Consider the following 14,782-nt stretch of genomic DNA (forward strand, 5'->3'; position numbering starts at 1 on the left):
CGGCCACGCCCCCTCTGCTGTACGCGCGGGTATCGCGTGTCACGTGGTCCGGGTGCCGCGCCGGGTCCTAGTGCCCGTCCGCCCTCTCGCCATGGCGGCCCCGGTGCTGTTCCGTGGCCTGTCCGCCGCCCCCCCCGCTCTGCGGGCGGCCATGGGGCGCCGGTCCCGGTGCTGCGAGGCCCCCCCCGGGGCCTCAGGACCCCCCCGGGGCTGCCCCGAGCGGAGCCGGCTCCGGGACCGCGAGTACAAAGAGAGGCGGCAGAGGGAGAGGAGGCAGAGAGCGGCCGGGGGGGGGGCCGGGGGGCAGGTATGGGGCTGGGACACGGGGGGGGTATGGGGCGTACTGGGAGCATTGGGGTGAACTGGGGGGGGGGCACTGGAGTGTGTGGTCCGGAGTGAGTTATACTGGGTTTAGTGGGTCTGTGTTCGGTCATGCTGGTTTGTATTGGTTTATACTGGTCTGTATTGGTTTATACTGGTCGTACTCTTACACTGGTAGTACTGTAGCGGTTTGTACTGGTTTGTACTGGTTTATACTGGTTTCTACGGGTGTATATTGGTGTACAGTGGTTTCTGTGAGTGTATACGGGTTATACTGTTGTACCGGTAATGCTACACCAATTTGTACTGGTTTATAGAGGTTTCTATGAATCTATAGTGGTTATACTGTTGTACTGGTAATACTATAGTGGTTTTAGTGATTCATACTGGTTTTTATGGGTTTGTGTTGATCTATACTGGGTTCTATTGGTCTATATTGGTGCTATTGCACTGGTAATAGCATAGTGGTTTGTGTTGGTTTGTATTGGTTTCAATGGCTGTATATTCGTTTAGACTGGTTTCTATGGGTCTATACTGGTTTACACTGATTTGGCAGGTGCCAACAGCTCCCCCCAAAGGCTGGACCCCCAAAAGCATCGTGGAGTACGAGCACCCCCTAGAAGCTGATGGCAAGAAGGGTATGGAGGGGGTGACATGAGGGAGGTATGGGATGATATGGGGGGGCTATGGGGTGATATAGGGGCTATGGGTGATGGGGGGGTATGGGTGATGTGTGGGTCTGAGCACTGCCCCCTGGTGACACCTTTGGGTACAGCCACGGGGGTGCCCCTGCCCCCCTCCTACAGCCCCCGCTACGTGGAGGCCGCCTGGTACAGCTGGTGGGAGCAGCAGGGCTTCTTCACCCCCCCGGCCTCGGTGAGTGGGGCACAGGCACCGGGGGGGGGGGGGGGTAAATACAACCCTATGGGGGTTCAATGCATTCCTGCCCTGGTCTCAGCCCATGTTCCCCCCCCATAACAGACACCATCCGGGGGCCGTGTCCTGAGCCTGGTGCTGCCCCCCCCCAATGTTACCGGTTCCCTGCACCTCGGCCATGCGCTGACGGTGGCTCTGCAGGATGCCCTCGTGCGCTGGTCAGTGGGGATGGGGTTTGGGGGCACCCATGAGGGGTGTGTTTGGGGTGGGGGGGACCTGGGGGCACCCATGGGTGCTGGTGGTGCTGTTTCAGGCGGAGGATGCAGGGCTGGACCGTGCTCTGGGTGCCGGGTACTGACCATGCTGGCATTGCCACCCAGGTGAGACCCCCCTCCCCATTGTCCCCATTGTCCCAAACAGCCTCCCCATTGTCCCCATTGATGTCTCCAGGCAGTGGTGGAGCGCTGGTTATGGCAGCACCGGCGCTTACGGCGCCAGGATTTGACCCGTTCCCAGTTCCTGGAAGAGGTTTGGGCCTGGAAACAACGGTGAGGGGGACAATGGGGTGTATGGGAGGGTGACAATGGGGTGTATGAGGTGACATTGTCACCCCAAAGCCATGTATGTGTGTCCCCCCCCATCCCGCTTGGTCCAGGCATGGGGATGAGATCCTGCAGCAGCTCCGGGCACTGGGGGCATCGCTGGACTGGAGCCGCTGTGCCTTCACCATGGACCCGGTACACCCCCATAGCATCCCCATTGTGTCCCCATTGTATCCCCATTGTGTCCCCATCGTATCCCCAATGTATCCCTATTGTGTCCCCATTGTGTCCCCAGTGTATCCCCATTGTGTCCCCATTGTATCCCCATTGTGTCCCCAATGTATCCCCATTGTGTCCCCATCATGTCCCCAGTGATGTGTCCCCATCCCATCCCCACAGGGCTTCTCTCAGGCAGTGATTGAAGCCTTCGTGCGCCTGCATGAGGCTGGGTTGATTCACCGCGACCGTCGCCTCGTCACCTGGTCCTGTGCCCTGTGCTCTGCACTGGCTGATGTGGAGGCAAGTGTGGCCCCAAAGGCTCCATAAAGGGGACCCCAAAGGGTCCTGGGGGGTCCCCATGGTGTCCCAGCCCCCCCATCTCCATGCAGGTGGAGCCCCGCTCCCTGACGGGCCCCACAGCGCTCCGTGTGCCCGGGTGTCCCCATCCCATCACCTTCGGCCTCCTCGTCACCTTCGCTTACCCTGTGGACGGGGGGGACGGTGAGTGACCGATGGGGACCCCCCCGTGTTCCCTCCACCCGTGGGCTGTCCTGTCATGCTCTGACACGTGTGTGCATCCCATGTCCTTGGCGTGTTCATCCCATGTCCTTGGCGTGTTCATCCCATGTCCTTGGCGTGTCCATCCCATGTCCTTGGCGTGTTCATCCCATGTCCTTGGCGTGTTCAGGCCTGGAGCTACCGGTGGCCACAACGAGGCCGGAGACGATGCTGGGGGACGTGGCCGTGGCCGTGCACCCCGAGGACCCGCGGTACACGGTGAGGGGCGGGGCTTAGGGGAGGGGGCGTGGCCTATGGAGGGGGCGGGGCTTCAGCAGCGAGTGCCTCGTACCCATTGGCTGTTGAGCTGCTTTAGCGCCTAGCTATTTATGAATGGATGTGTCCATATAAGGGGAAGTGGGCGGGGCTTGTGGGCGGGCTCTGGAGAGGTGGGGCCGGGTGCTCTTAAAGGGGCAGTGCATGGAGGGCAGCGATGGTGCCTGCTGTGATTCCGTCCCTTTCCCCAGCACCTCCATGGCCGCCGGGTCCGGCACCCGTTCACGGGGCAGCTCCTGCCCATCGTCACTGACCCCTCCGTGGAGCCCACCCGAGGCACCGGTACTGGGACCAGTATGGGGCTAGGACTGGGATCTGGGCTGGGGGGTCTCAGTGGGCTCATGGGTATCAATGGGGTCCCCCCCACAGGTGCAGTGAAGGTGACCCCAGGGCACAGTCCCCATGACCTGGTGCTGGCCCGGGCCCATGGGCTGCCCCTGCTCTCTGTCATCGGGGACGATGGCACCATGTGCCCCCCAGGAGGGGGGTGGCTCCAGGTACTGCTTGTCCCCATGTGTGTCCCTATGTCCATCCCCATGTGTGTCCCTATGTCCGTCCCCATGTAAGTCCATATGTCCATCCCCATGTCTGTCCCCAGGGCGTCCATCGCTTCGAGGCACGGGACAAGGTTGTGGCTGCTCTGGCTGAGCTGGGGCTGCACCGAGGCACCCAGGACCATGCCATGACCCTGCCCATGTGCAGGTACCTCCATCCCAGTCCCATCCCAGCCTCATCCCCATCCCAGTCCCATCCCAGCCCCATCCCAGCCCCATCCCAGCCCCATCCCAGCCCCATCCCAGTCCCTCTCTGTGGCCCCAAGGCCCCCTCAAGGTGACCCTGGTGTCCCCACAGCCGCTCTGGGGACGTCGTTGAGTACCTGCTGAAGAGCCAATGGTTCCTGCGGTGCCAGGAGATGGCAGCACGCGCCCGGGAGGTGACAGGGACATGGGGCTTGGGGTACGGGATATGGGGTATGGGATAAGGGGATGTGGGAGGGGACACCCCTGAACCCTGCCTGTGTGACCCCCCCCCATTCATCCCCCTTCCCCAGGCAGTGACATCCGGACACCTCCAGCTGATCCCCAAATTCCATGAGAAGAATTGGAAAACCTGGATGGATAATGTGGGGTAAGGAAAAGCATCCCCATAGCTCTATACCCCATACCCCCTATCCCATATATCCCATACCCCATATATCCTATACCCCATATATCCCATACCCCATATACGCCATATCCCATATATCCCATACCCCATTCCCCCATGTCCATGTCCCCCCGCAGGGACTGGTGCCTGTCCCGGCAGCTCTGGTGGGGTCACCGGGTCCCTGCCTACCGGGTGCAGGGGCCCCCACCGGCGCCCCCCGGTGGCCACTGGGTCGTTGCACGCAGCGAGCCCGAAGCCCGAGCGGCTGCTTCCAGGCTCCTGCACTGCCCCCCCGAGGAGCTGCAGCTGCAGCAAGGTCAGACCACCCCAAAAACCCCCGTTTTTACCCCAAAATTGGACCCCAAAACCTTCTCTTTTTCACCGCAAAATTGGACCCCAAAACCCTCCTTTTTCACCCCAAACCTCCCCTTTCTGATGCCTTTTGGGTTCCCCCCCAGACCCCGATGTCCTGGACACGTGGTTCTCATCTGCGCTCTTCCCCTTCGCTGCACTGGGCTGGCCCCAAGAGGTGAATGGGGGGGACACAAAGGGGACACAGAAGGGGCACAAAGGGGGTACAAAGGAACCCAAGGGCCCCTCTGGTGTCCCCAGACCCCCGACCTGCAGCGCTTCTACCCCACAACTGTGCTGGCCACTGGTAGTGACCTCCTCTTCTTCTGGGTGGCCCGAATGGTCCTGCTGGGCCAGCAGCTCACGGGGTGCCTGCCCTTCACCCAGGTACCACCCCATAGGCACCAATGTCCCCCCTGTGTGTCCCCATAGACCCCAATGTCCCCCCTGTGTGTCCCCATGGATCCCAATGTCCCTTCAGCCCTTGCTCATGGGGTTCCCATCCCCATTTGGGGCTGCTCCATGTTCCCAAGTGTCTCCTATTCCTGCTCTTTGGAATGTCCCCCCCAGGTCCTGCTGCACTCACTGGTGCGTGATTCCTATGGGCGCAAGATGAGCAAATCCCTTGGGAATGTCATCGACCCCCGGGATGTCATTGCTGGAGCCTCACTGCAGGTATGAGACCTTATAATAACACATGGGGGCCCCTATAATAGCGCATGGAAGACCCTATAATAACACATGGGAGCCTTTATAATAACATATATATGTGTGTCATACATATACATAAAACCCTACAATAACAATTAATGGGGCCAGTGTTTCCTGTAGGGTCTCCCAATGGGGTTGGTGTTTACTGCAGGGTCTCTCCTATTGCAGGAGCTGCAGCAGAGGCTCCACACCAAGGTCCTGGACCCCCACGAGCTCCGAGTGGCCACCGAGGGGCAGGTGGTTCCTTCCCTGCCCCATAGCCCCCCCTTTACCCCTCCAACTCCTCCCTTTGACCCCCCTATATCCCCCCATAACCCCTCCTTTTCCTGACCCCCCCTTCCCCATTGCAGCGGCTCCAGTTCCCCCAGGGCATCCCCGAGTGTGGTGCTGATGCCCTGCGCATGTTCCTGTGCTCCCACAACGTGCATGGTGAGAGCCAGTGGGGGGCACTAGGACCCTGCGTGTCCCCGGTCCCCATTGAGTGCCCCCCATCCCTGATCCCCATTGATGTGTCCCTGTCCCCCCCATAGGGGACAGCATCCGGGTGGCTGCAGGGACAGCCCTGACCCACAGGCACTTCTGCAATAAGGTCTGGCACGGGGTCAGGTTTGTGCTGCGGGCACTGGAGCCCCACTGCGACCCACAGCGGCCTGAGGAGGTACCGGGGGGGGGCACAAGGGGGGTTTGGGGGGGGGGGGTCAAAAGAGGACTTTGGGGGTGGAAGAGGGGTTTGGGGGGTAAGGAGGGGGGTATGGGGGGTCAGTGGGAGGGTTGGGGGGGCAATAAGGGGGGGTAATGGGGGGGTTTGGGGGGTGAAGGGGGGATGTGAAGGGTTTGGGGGTTAAAGAGGGAGTTTGGGGGGTTTAAAGGAGGGTTTTGGGGCTAAAAGAGGGGGTTTTGGGGGTGCAAGGGGAGCAGCATCCAAAGCATCACTTATTACCTCCCCTTCCTCATGCTCTCTCCCATGCCTCAGTGCTGCCCTCGTGTGGCCATGGGGCGCTGGGTGCTGGGGCGGCTGCTGCAGGCGGTGGGAGCCTGCACCCGGCACATGGAGGCGCTGGAGCCGCACGGAGCCCTCGGTGCCATCCAGCACTTCTGGACACGGAGCTTCTGCGACGTCTTCCTGGTGCGTGTGGGTCCTGAGCCTGCCATTGATGCCATTGAACCCATTGGTGGGTCCATCCTGCCCCTGCCATTGATGCCATTGAACCCATTGGTGGGTCCATCCTGCCCCTGCCATTGATGCCATTGAACCCATTGGTGGGTCCATCCTGTCCCTGCCATTGATGGCATTGAACCCATTGGTGGGTCCATCCTGTCCCTGCCATTGATGGCATTGACCCCATTGATGGGTCCCTCCTGTCCCTGCCATTGATGGCATTGAACCCATTGATGGGTCCATCCTGCCCCTGCCATTGATGGCATTGAACCCATTGATGGGTCCATCCTGCCATTGATGGCATTGACCCCATTGATGGGTCCCTCCTGTCCCTGCCATTGATGGCATTGACCCCATTGATGGGTCCCTCCTGCCCCTGCCATTGATGCCATTGAACCCATTGATGGGTCCATCCTGTCCCTGCCATTGATGCCATTGAACCCATTGATGGGTCCCTCCTGCCCCTGCCATTGATGGGTCCATCCTGCCCCTGCCATTGATGCCATTGAACCCATTGATGGGTCCATCCTGTCCCTGCCATTGATAGCATTGAACCCATTGATGGGTCCATCCTGTCCGTGCCATTGATGGGTCCATCCTGACCCTGCCATTGATGCCATTGACCCCATTGGTGGGTCCATCCTGTCCCTGCCATTGATGGCGTTGAACCCATTGATGGGTCCCTCCTGTCCCTGCCATTGATGGCATTGAACCCATTGATGGGTCCATCCTGCCCCTGCCATTGATGGCATTGACCCCATTGATGCCTCCTTCTCCCCATAGGAGGCTGCCAAGGGGCTGCTGCAGGACCCGGTGACGGCTCCAGACACGCGCCAGACCCTGCTCTGCTGTGTGGATGTGGGGCTGCGGCTCCTGGCCCCCTTTGCCCCCTTCCTGAGCGAGGAGCTGTGGCAGCGGCTGCCCCGCGCCCCCCCAGTGCCCCCCAGCATTGCCCTAGCGCCCTTCCCTGATGCCTCCAGCCTGGTGAGTGCCATTGAGACCCCTATTGATGACCCATTGACGTCTCAGTAATGCCCTATAGGCACCCAATTAACACTTCATTGGTGCCCCATTGACGTCTCATTAACACCCCATTGACGACCAATTGACATCCCATTAACACTTCATTGATGCTGCACTGACACCTCAGTAAGGCCCCATTGATACCCTAATGCCATTATTTTGATGCCCCATTGACACGTCATTGGTGCCTCATTGATGCCCTTATTGACACCCCATTGACACCCTACTGACATCCCATTGATGCCCCATTGACAAATCATTAACACCCTATTGACACCCCATTGGCTCCTCATTAACGCCCTATTGACACACCATTAACACCAAATCAACCCCTTATTTGCTCCCTATTGCACCCCATTGCCACCCCACTGACCCCCCCATTAACACCCCATTGACCCCATGTCTGTGCCCCCCAGGCCCACTGGCACTGCCCCACTGTGGAGCGGGAGGTGGGGGCCATGCTGGAGGTGGTGCGAGCGGTGCGGGCACTGCGGGACACCCTCCGCCTGGGGGCAGCGAGGCCCCCTGGTGAGTACTGCATGTCCCAGCATGCACTTGGCTGCCCCAAGATGGCAGCCCCCATAGGAGGCCGCCACAGCCCAGCAATCCCAGCATGCTCAGGGCTGCGCAGAGGCAGCCATGTTTCCCCACACGCCCCCACTGGGGGCAGCCATGTTGGGTGGGCCTAGCGGCAGCGCTGCTATCCCAGCATGCTTTGCGCAGTGGCGGTGCAGTGCCCGGCGGAGACACGTGATTGGCTGGAGCCACTTGGCCCCACCCTCCGGACGCTGGCGCAGGCGGGGCCTCTGAAGCTCCTCCCCCTGGGGGCGGGGCCAGAGCCAGGCCTGGGCTGGGTGAAGGCGCCTGCAGGCCCTGACACCCACGTGCTCCTGTGCCTGCAGGTGAGTGCATTGTGGGATAGGGGAGGACCCCAGGGGCACTGTGGGAGAGTGGGGGTCCTTGGGGGGTGTCCCAGGGCATTGTGGGATAGGGGAGGACCCCAGGGGCACTGTGGGATACTGGGGGTCCTTGGGGGGTGTCCCAGGGCATTGTGGGATAGGGGAGGACCCCAGGGCCACTGTGGGATACTGGGGGTCCTTGGGGGGGCGTGGGGGGTGTCCCAGGGCATTGTGGGACACTGGAGGACCCCAGGGGCACTATGGGATACTGGGGGTCCTTGGGGGGGTGGGGGGTGTCCCAGGGCATTGTGGGACACTGGAGGACCCCAGGGGCACTGTGGGATACTGGGGGTCCTTGGGGGGGGGGTGGGGTGTCCCAGGGCATTGTGGGACACTGGAGGACCCCAGGGGCACTATGGGATACTGGGGGTCCTTGGGGGGGTGGGGGGTGTCCCAGGGCATTGTGGGACACTGGAGGACCCCCCCCCCCCCCCATTCCAGGGCCTGGTGGAGCCGGTGGCCGCCCGGGCCCAGCTCCGCAGCCGCAGCCTTGGCCTCCAGCGGCGCCTCCAGAGCCTCGGGGAGGCTCCGGAGCCCAGTGCCCAGCACCAGGTATGGCCCCATTGAACCCCATTGAACCCCATTGACCACCATTAAACACCCACTGAAACCTATTGGCTCCCACTGTACCCCCATTGTATCCCATTGACCCCCATTGTGCTCCCATTGTATCCAGCTGCTTTCCATTGTATCCCCATTTCCCCCCCTTCCACCCCACTGCTTTCCATTTTAGCCCTATTGTACCCCACTGTACTCTCACTGTCCCCCATTGAATCCCATTGCCCCCCAGTGGGTCCCATTGCCCCCCATAACCCTTCGGGGGGGGGCTCATTAACACTGCCATCATTAATGTGCCCCCCCCATCCCAGGTCGCCATCCTCCGCTCTGAGCTCGCCCGCCTGCAACAGGCATTGGAGGCCCTGGAGCCCTTGGACCCCCCCTCGGACCCCCCCTCGGACCCCCCCCCGCCACCCCCCCCCGCACCCCATGACCCAATAAACCCCCCCCAAACCCCCCCTTTAAGCTCTCTTTGGCCTCATTCTTCCCCCCCCCCGGGACCCATCACGAGTGTCCCAGGCTCAGCCCACACTGAGGGGGTGGGGGGGGGGCCAGGCTCCTCCCCCCCCCCCCCCCCATTCCATTGGGATCCAGGAGCTGCTGCTGCCGTGTGGGGACATCAGGGACAGCGACACCTGCTCCTGCCTCAGGTATCAGACCCCCCCCCCCCCATGGTTCCTATTTGGGCTCCCCCTTTGTGTCCCCCCATGTCCTTGGTGTCACCCCAGTGACGTCCCCATCCCCTCTGGTTTCCCCCCACCCAGGTCATGGCTGAGGGGTGCCCTGGTGCTGCCCCCCCTTGTCCCCTCCCCACCGAGGTGACGGCCGCCCCCATGGATGTCCCTATGGATGTCCCCATGGTCCCTATGGATGTCCCCATTGTCACCATCACCCCCTGGACCAGCGGCATCACCATCACTGTCACTGCGGCACCACCGGATGAGGATGATGGGGACAATGGGGACATTGGGGACAATGGGGATGTGGTGACCCCAAAGGACATTGGGGACAAGGGGGATGTGGTAACCCCAAAGATCATTGGGGAAAATGGGGCTGTGATGGCTCCAAAGGGCATTGAGGACAATGGGGATGTGGTGGCCCCAAAGGACATTGGGGGCAATGGGGACATTGGGGACAATGGGGACATGGTGACCCCAAAGACCATTGGGGACAATGTGGATGTGATGGCTCCAAAGGGCATTGAGGACAATGGGGATGTGGTAGCCCCAGAGGGCATTGGGAATAATGGGGACATGGTGGCCCCAAAGGACATTGGGGACAATGGGGACATGGTGACCCCAAAGATCATTGGGGACAATGTGGATGTGATGGCTCCAAAGGGCATTGAGGACAATGGGGATGTGGTGGCCCCAGAGGGCATTGGGAACAATGGGGACATGGTGGCCCCAAAGGACATTGGGGACAATGGGGACATGGTGACCCCAAAGATCATTGGGGACAATGTGGATGTGATGGCTCCAAAGGGCATTGAGGACAATGGGGATGTGGTGGCCCCAAAGGACTGTGGGCTCAATGGGGACATGATGGCCCCAAAGGATACTGGGGACAATGGGGATGTGGTGGCCCCAAAGGACTTTGGGGGCAGTGGGGATATTGGGGACAATGGGGACATGGTGACCCCAGAGACCATTGGGGACAATGGAGACATGGTGGCCCCAAAGAGCATTGGGAACAATGGGGATGTGGTGGCCCCAAAGGACACTGGGGGCAATGGGGACATTGGGGACAATGGGAATGTGGTGGCTCCAAAGGGCATTGAGGATAATGGGGATGTGTTGGCCCCAAAGGACCGTGGGCTCACTGGGGATGTGGTGGCCCCAAAGGACACTGGGTGCAATGGGGACATTGGGAACAATGGGGATGTGATGGCTCCAAAGGGCATTGAGGTCATTGGGGACAATAAGGATGTGGGAACCCCAAAGGACACTGGGGACATTGGGGACATGGTGGTCCCAAAGGACATTGAGGACACTGGGGATGTGGTGACCCCAAAGGGCATTGAGGACAATGGGGACGTGGTGACCCCAAAGGCCATTGGGGACACTGGGGATGTGATGGCTCCAAAGGACATTGGGGACAATGGGGATGTGATGGCTCCAAAGGACATTGGGGACAATGGGGACGTGGTGACCCCAAAGGCCACTGGGGACAATGGGAACGTGGTGACCCCAAAGGACATTGAGGACAATGGGGATGTGGTGACCCCAAGGATCACTGGGAACAATGGGGACATGGTGGCCCCAGAGGACATTGAGGACAATGGGGACGTGGTGACCCCAAAGGCCATTTGGGACACTGAGGACAATGGGAATGTGGTGGCCATTGGGGACAGGGATGTTCCAGACACTGGGGACGAGGCCATTGGGGACCTCCCATCACTGGCGAGTACTGGGGACGTCCCTGCCTTTGGGGCTGGGGATGACATCAGCGATGACATCACAGGGTGGGGGAGGAGCCTTGGGGGCACGTGCGTGGCCGGCGGCATCACCATCACAGTGGTGGCCCCCCCCCCGGAGGACGAGGAGGTCCCCGGTGATGACGTCATCACCGGTGATGTCATCGGGGGCGACATCATGGCGGAGGGTGATGTCGCTTCCCCCACCCCTGAGGAGCCCCTCGTGGGTGACGTCATCGCCCAGAGTGACGTCACCGGTGACGTCATCACTGGGGACGTCACCGGTCCTGATGCTGTTCCTGGCCTTCCTCGGGAGGAGCTCACCGGCGGTGACATCACACACGGGGATGACGTCACTGGTGACGTCATAGCCACAGGCGACCCTACTGCCCTCTCCGGGGATACCTGCGCTGATGATGTCATCGCTGACGTCACTGCGGAGGAAGACGTGGCTGGTTTTGTACCTCAGGATACCCCTGCTGATGACGTCATCGCCGCTGATGATGTCATCGCTGACGTCACTGCAGAGGAAGACGTGGCTGGTTTTGTACCTCAGGATACCCCTGCTGATGACGTCATCGCCGCTGATGATGTCATCGCTGACGTCACTGCGGAGGAAGACGTGGCTGGTTTTGTACCTAGGGATAGCCCTGCTGATGACGTCATCGCCGCTGATGACGTCATCGCTGCTGATGATGTCACTTCGTCCTTGCCAGGAGACGCTGACCTCACTGGTGACATCATCTGTGCCAATGAGCACGTTCCTGCTTGGGATGACATCATCGATGATGTCATCCCTGAGGATGACGTCACTCCCCCCATCCCCAGTGGCAGTGCTGCTCATGACGTCACCCCCACCTCCCTCCCCAGCTGTGACGTCAGCCCCGAGGATGACGTCACGGGTGACGTCACAGCAGGAGACCCCATCCCTGAGGACTCCCCCTACCAGGAGGATGACGTCACAGATGACATCACTGCTGAGCCCCCCAGAGGGGATGCCCCAGGTAAGGAAGGGGGTGCAGGGAGCCAATGGGGTGGGGCTCAGGGGAGGGGGCGTGGCCTGGCTCTGACCACGCCCCCTCCCGACCCCTACCCCCCGTTCCTCAGGCCCCCCCCAGGCGCAGACGCCCTCCCCCGGCTGCCCCCTCGTGTTCCTGGCCCTCGTCTGCCTCCTCCTGGCCCTGCTGCTGCTCGCCGGGGTCTTTGCGGTGCGGGGGGGACCCCACTTTAAGGGGGGGTCCCCAATGGGTCCCCAACACCCATTGGGGGTCCCCAATTCAGGGACTGAGGGGGGGGGGGTCTCCCATTCACGACCCCCAATGGGTCCCCATCAACATGGGGTCCTGGGGGGTCCCCAATGGGTCCCCAACACCCGGATCCTTTGGGGGGGTTCCCCATTTCAGGGACTGGGGGGGGGTCTCCCATTCACGACCCCCAATGGGTCCCCATCAACATGGGGTCTGGGGGGGTCCCCAATGGGTCCCCAACACTCGGATCCTTGGGGGGGTCCCCAGTTCAGGGACTGGGGGGGGGGGGGTCTCCCATTCACGACCCCCAATGGGTCCCCATCAACTTGGGCTCCAGGGGGATCCCCAACCCTTGGGTCCCCATGGGAGGTCCGGGGGGGGTCCCCATCTCCCGCACCCCTCGGGCTGTTCCATTGTGCCCCCAGCCCGGGGGGGGTGGGGGTCCCCATTCCCCCCCCCCAACACTCCCATTGCCCCCCCCCCAGGCCGCACATTACGTCCGGGTCTTCCTCATCAGCTCCGCTCCCGTCGGCGAATCCTTCCCATGAGCAGGACGAGAGGGGGGGTGCCCCCCCCCCCCAACAATAAATCACCCCCTCCCCCCCCCCCCGTCTCCCACTTGGTAGCGCCCGGTGGGGCCGCGGCGAGCCCAGGCTTGCCCCAGCGCTGGGGCCGGACAATGGCACCATTGTCCGCGGGGGGGGGCACGGACCGGGCCATTGGGGACAATGGGGGGGGGCGTTGGGGTCCATTGTCCCCGGGTCCCCTCCCAGGGGCTGGCCCTGGCCCTATAAAGGAGGGTGAGGCCATGGGGGGGGGTCCGGCAGAGCCATGGGGGTGATGGGGACGCTCGTGGTGGCCATGGGGACGCTGCTGCTGATGGGGGGTGAGGGGACAGGGGGGGCATGGGGGGGACAGGGGGTACGGGGGGTATTGGGGTAACGGGGACATGGGGATAATGGGGGCAAAGGGATGTGGGGGACATGGGGGGATGTTGGGGACGTGGGATACAGGGATGGGGATGGGACATGGGGGGAGGTGAAGGGGTGTAGGGGACCCAGTGGGACTCAACGGGACCCAAAGGGACTCAATGGGACCCAAAGGGGACTCAATGGGACCCAAATGGGACCCAAAGGGAGTGAATGGGACCCAAAGGGGACTCAATGGGACCCAAATGAGACCCAAAGGGAGTCAATGGGACCCAAAGGGGACTCAAGGGGACTCAATGGGAACCCAATGGAACCCAATGGGACCCAAAGGGAGTCAATGGGACCCAAAGGGGACTCAATGGGACACAAAGGGGACCCAAAGGGACTCAATGGAACCCAATGGGACCCAAAGGGACCCGCAGCGCCCTCACGGGTACCGGTGCCCCCCCCGCAGGCCCCGCGGCCCCAGCCCCACAGCATCCCTGGGGCCAGGCTCTGGCCTCCCTGCTGCGGCTCCTGAACCTGCTCCCGAGCGCCCCCTTCGGGACAGCGGCGGAAACAGCGGCCGGATCTGCGGGACCCGCACGGCAGGGGCTGGGGGCACCGGGGACGGGGACACAGGGACAAGGGGCACACGGACAACGGGAATGGATACAGGGACAAGGGACAGGGATACAGGGACAAGGGACAGGGATACAGGGACAAGGGGCAGGGACACATGGAGCAGGGACGGGGATACAGGGAGCAGGGACACATGGAGCAGGGACGGGGATACAGGGACAAGGGACGGGGACACAGGGACAACGGGAATGGATACAGGGGACAGGGACAGGGATACAGGGACAAGGGACAGGGACACATGGAGCAGGGACAGGGATACAGGGAGCAGGGGCACTGGGACAACGGGAATGGACACAGGGAATAGGGGCAGGGATACATGGAGCAGGGACAGGGATACAGGGACAACGGGAATGGATACAGGGAATAGGGGCAGGGATACAGGGAGCAGGTACAGGGATACAGGGACAACGGGAATGGACACAGGGACAAGGGACAGGGATACAGGGAATAGGGGCAGAGATACAGGGACAAGGGACAGGGCTACATGGAGGACAAGGGACACATGGAGCAGGGGCAGGGATACAGGGACAAGGGACAGGGGTACAGGGACAACGGGAATGGATACAGGGACAAGGGACAGGGACACATGGAGCAGGGACAGGGATACAGGGAGCAGGAACAGGGACACAGGGACAAGGGACAGGGATACAGGGGACAGGGACACATGGAGCAGGGACAGGGATACAGGGAGCACGGGAATGGATGCAGGGACAAGGGACAGGGACACACGGACAACGGGAATGGATACAGGGACAAGGAACAGGGGCACAGGGACAACGGGAACGACCCCAAGGAGCAGGGATATGGACACAGGGACACAGAGAACTTCCTCAAGGAGCAGGGACATGGACACAGGGAGCAGGGACATGG

General features: G+C 61.7%; 1 protein-coding gene across 1 annotated transcript; it reads left to right on the top strand.

Annotated features, from left to right (window-relative positions):
- Positions 1-30: 30 nt before the first annotated feature.
- Positions 31-12,910, top strand: LOC115945840 (valine--tRNA ligase, mitochondrial-like). Its single transcript, XM_034073535.1, has 31 exons — positions 31-307; positions 878-959; positions 1,097-1,197; positions 1,303-1,415; positions 1,511-1,577; positions 1,648-1,745; positions 1,853-1,934; positions 2,139-2,258; positions 2,348-2,459; positions 2,647-2,735; positions 2,984-3,074; positions 3,162-3,289; positions 3,391-3,494; positions 3,645-3,726; positions 3,844-3,920; positions 4,076-4,254; positions 4,397-4,467; positions 4,551-4,676; positions 4,860-4,964; positions 5,169-5,237; positions 5,351-5,429; positions 5,531-5,658; positions 5,974-6,126; positions 6,943-7,143; positions 7,599-7,710; positions 7,906-8,084; positions 8,583-8,693; positions 9,011-9,121; positions 9,518-12,119; positions 12,223-12,323; positions 12,848-12,910. Exons 1-31 carry the CDS (start codon positions 92-94, stop codon positions 12,908-12,910), a joined length of 5,952 nt encoding a protein of 1,983 aa, XP_033929426.1. The 5' UTR covers positions 31-91.
- Positions 12,911-14,782: the final 1,872 nt, after the last annotated feature.

Source organism: Melopsittacus undulatus, assembly GCF_012275295.1.
Source record: "Melopsittacus undulatus isolate bMelUnd1 chromosome 28 unlocalized genomic scaffold, bMelUnd1.mat.Z SUPER_28_unloc_1, whole genome shotgun sequence".
NCBI classification, from domain to species: domain Eukaryota; kingdom Metazoa; phylum Chordata; class Aves; order Psittaciformes; family Psittaculidae; genus Melopsittacus; species Melopsittacus undulatus.

Excerpts from the sequence above, each read along its gene's own strand:
- LOC115945840 (XM_034073535.1), top strand. The coding sequence starts at position 92 with ATGGCGGCCCCGGTGCTGTTCCGTGGCCTGTCCGCCGCCCCCCCCGCT. Across the intron at positions 308-877 it reads GGGGGGGGGCCGGGGGGCAG|GTGCCAACAGCTCCCCCCAA; the intron begins GTATGGGGCTGG and ends CTGATTTGGCAG. Across the intron at positions 3,075-3,161 it reads GGAGCCCACCCGAGGCACCG|GTGCAGTGAAGGTGACCCCA; the intron begins GTACTGGGACCA and ends TCCCCCCCACAG.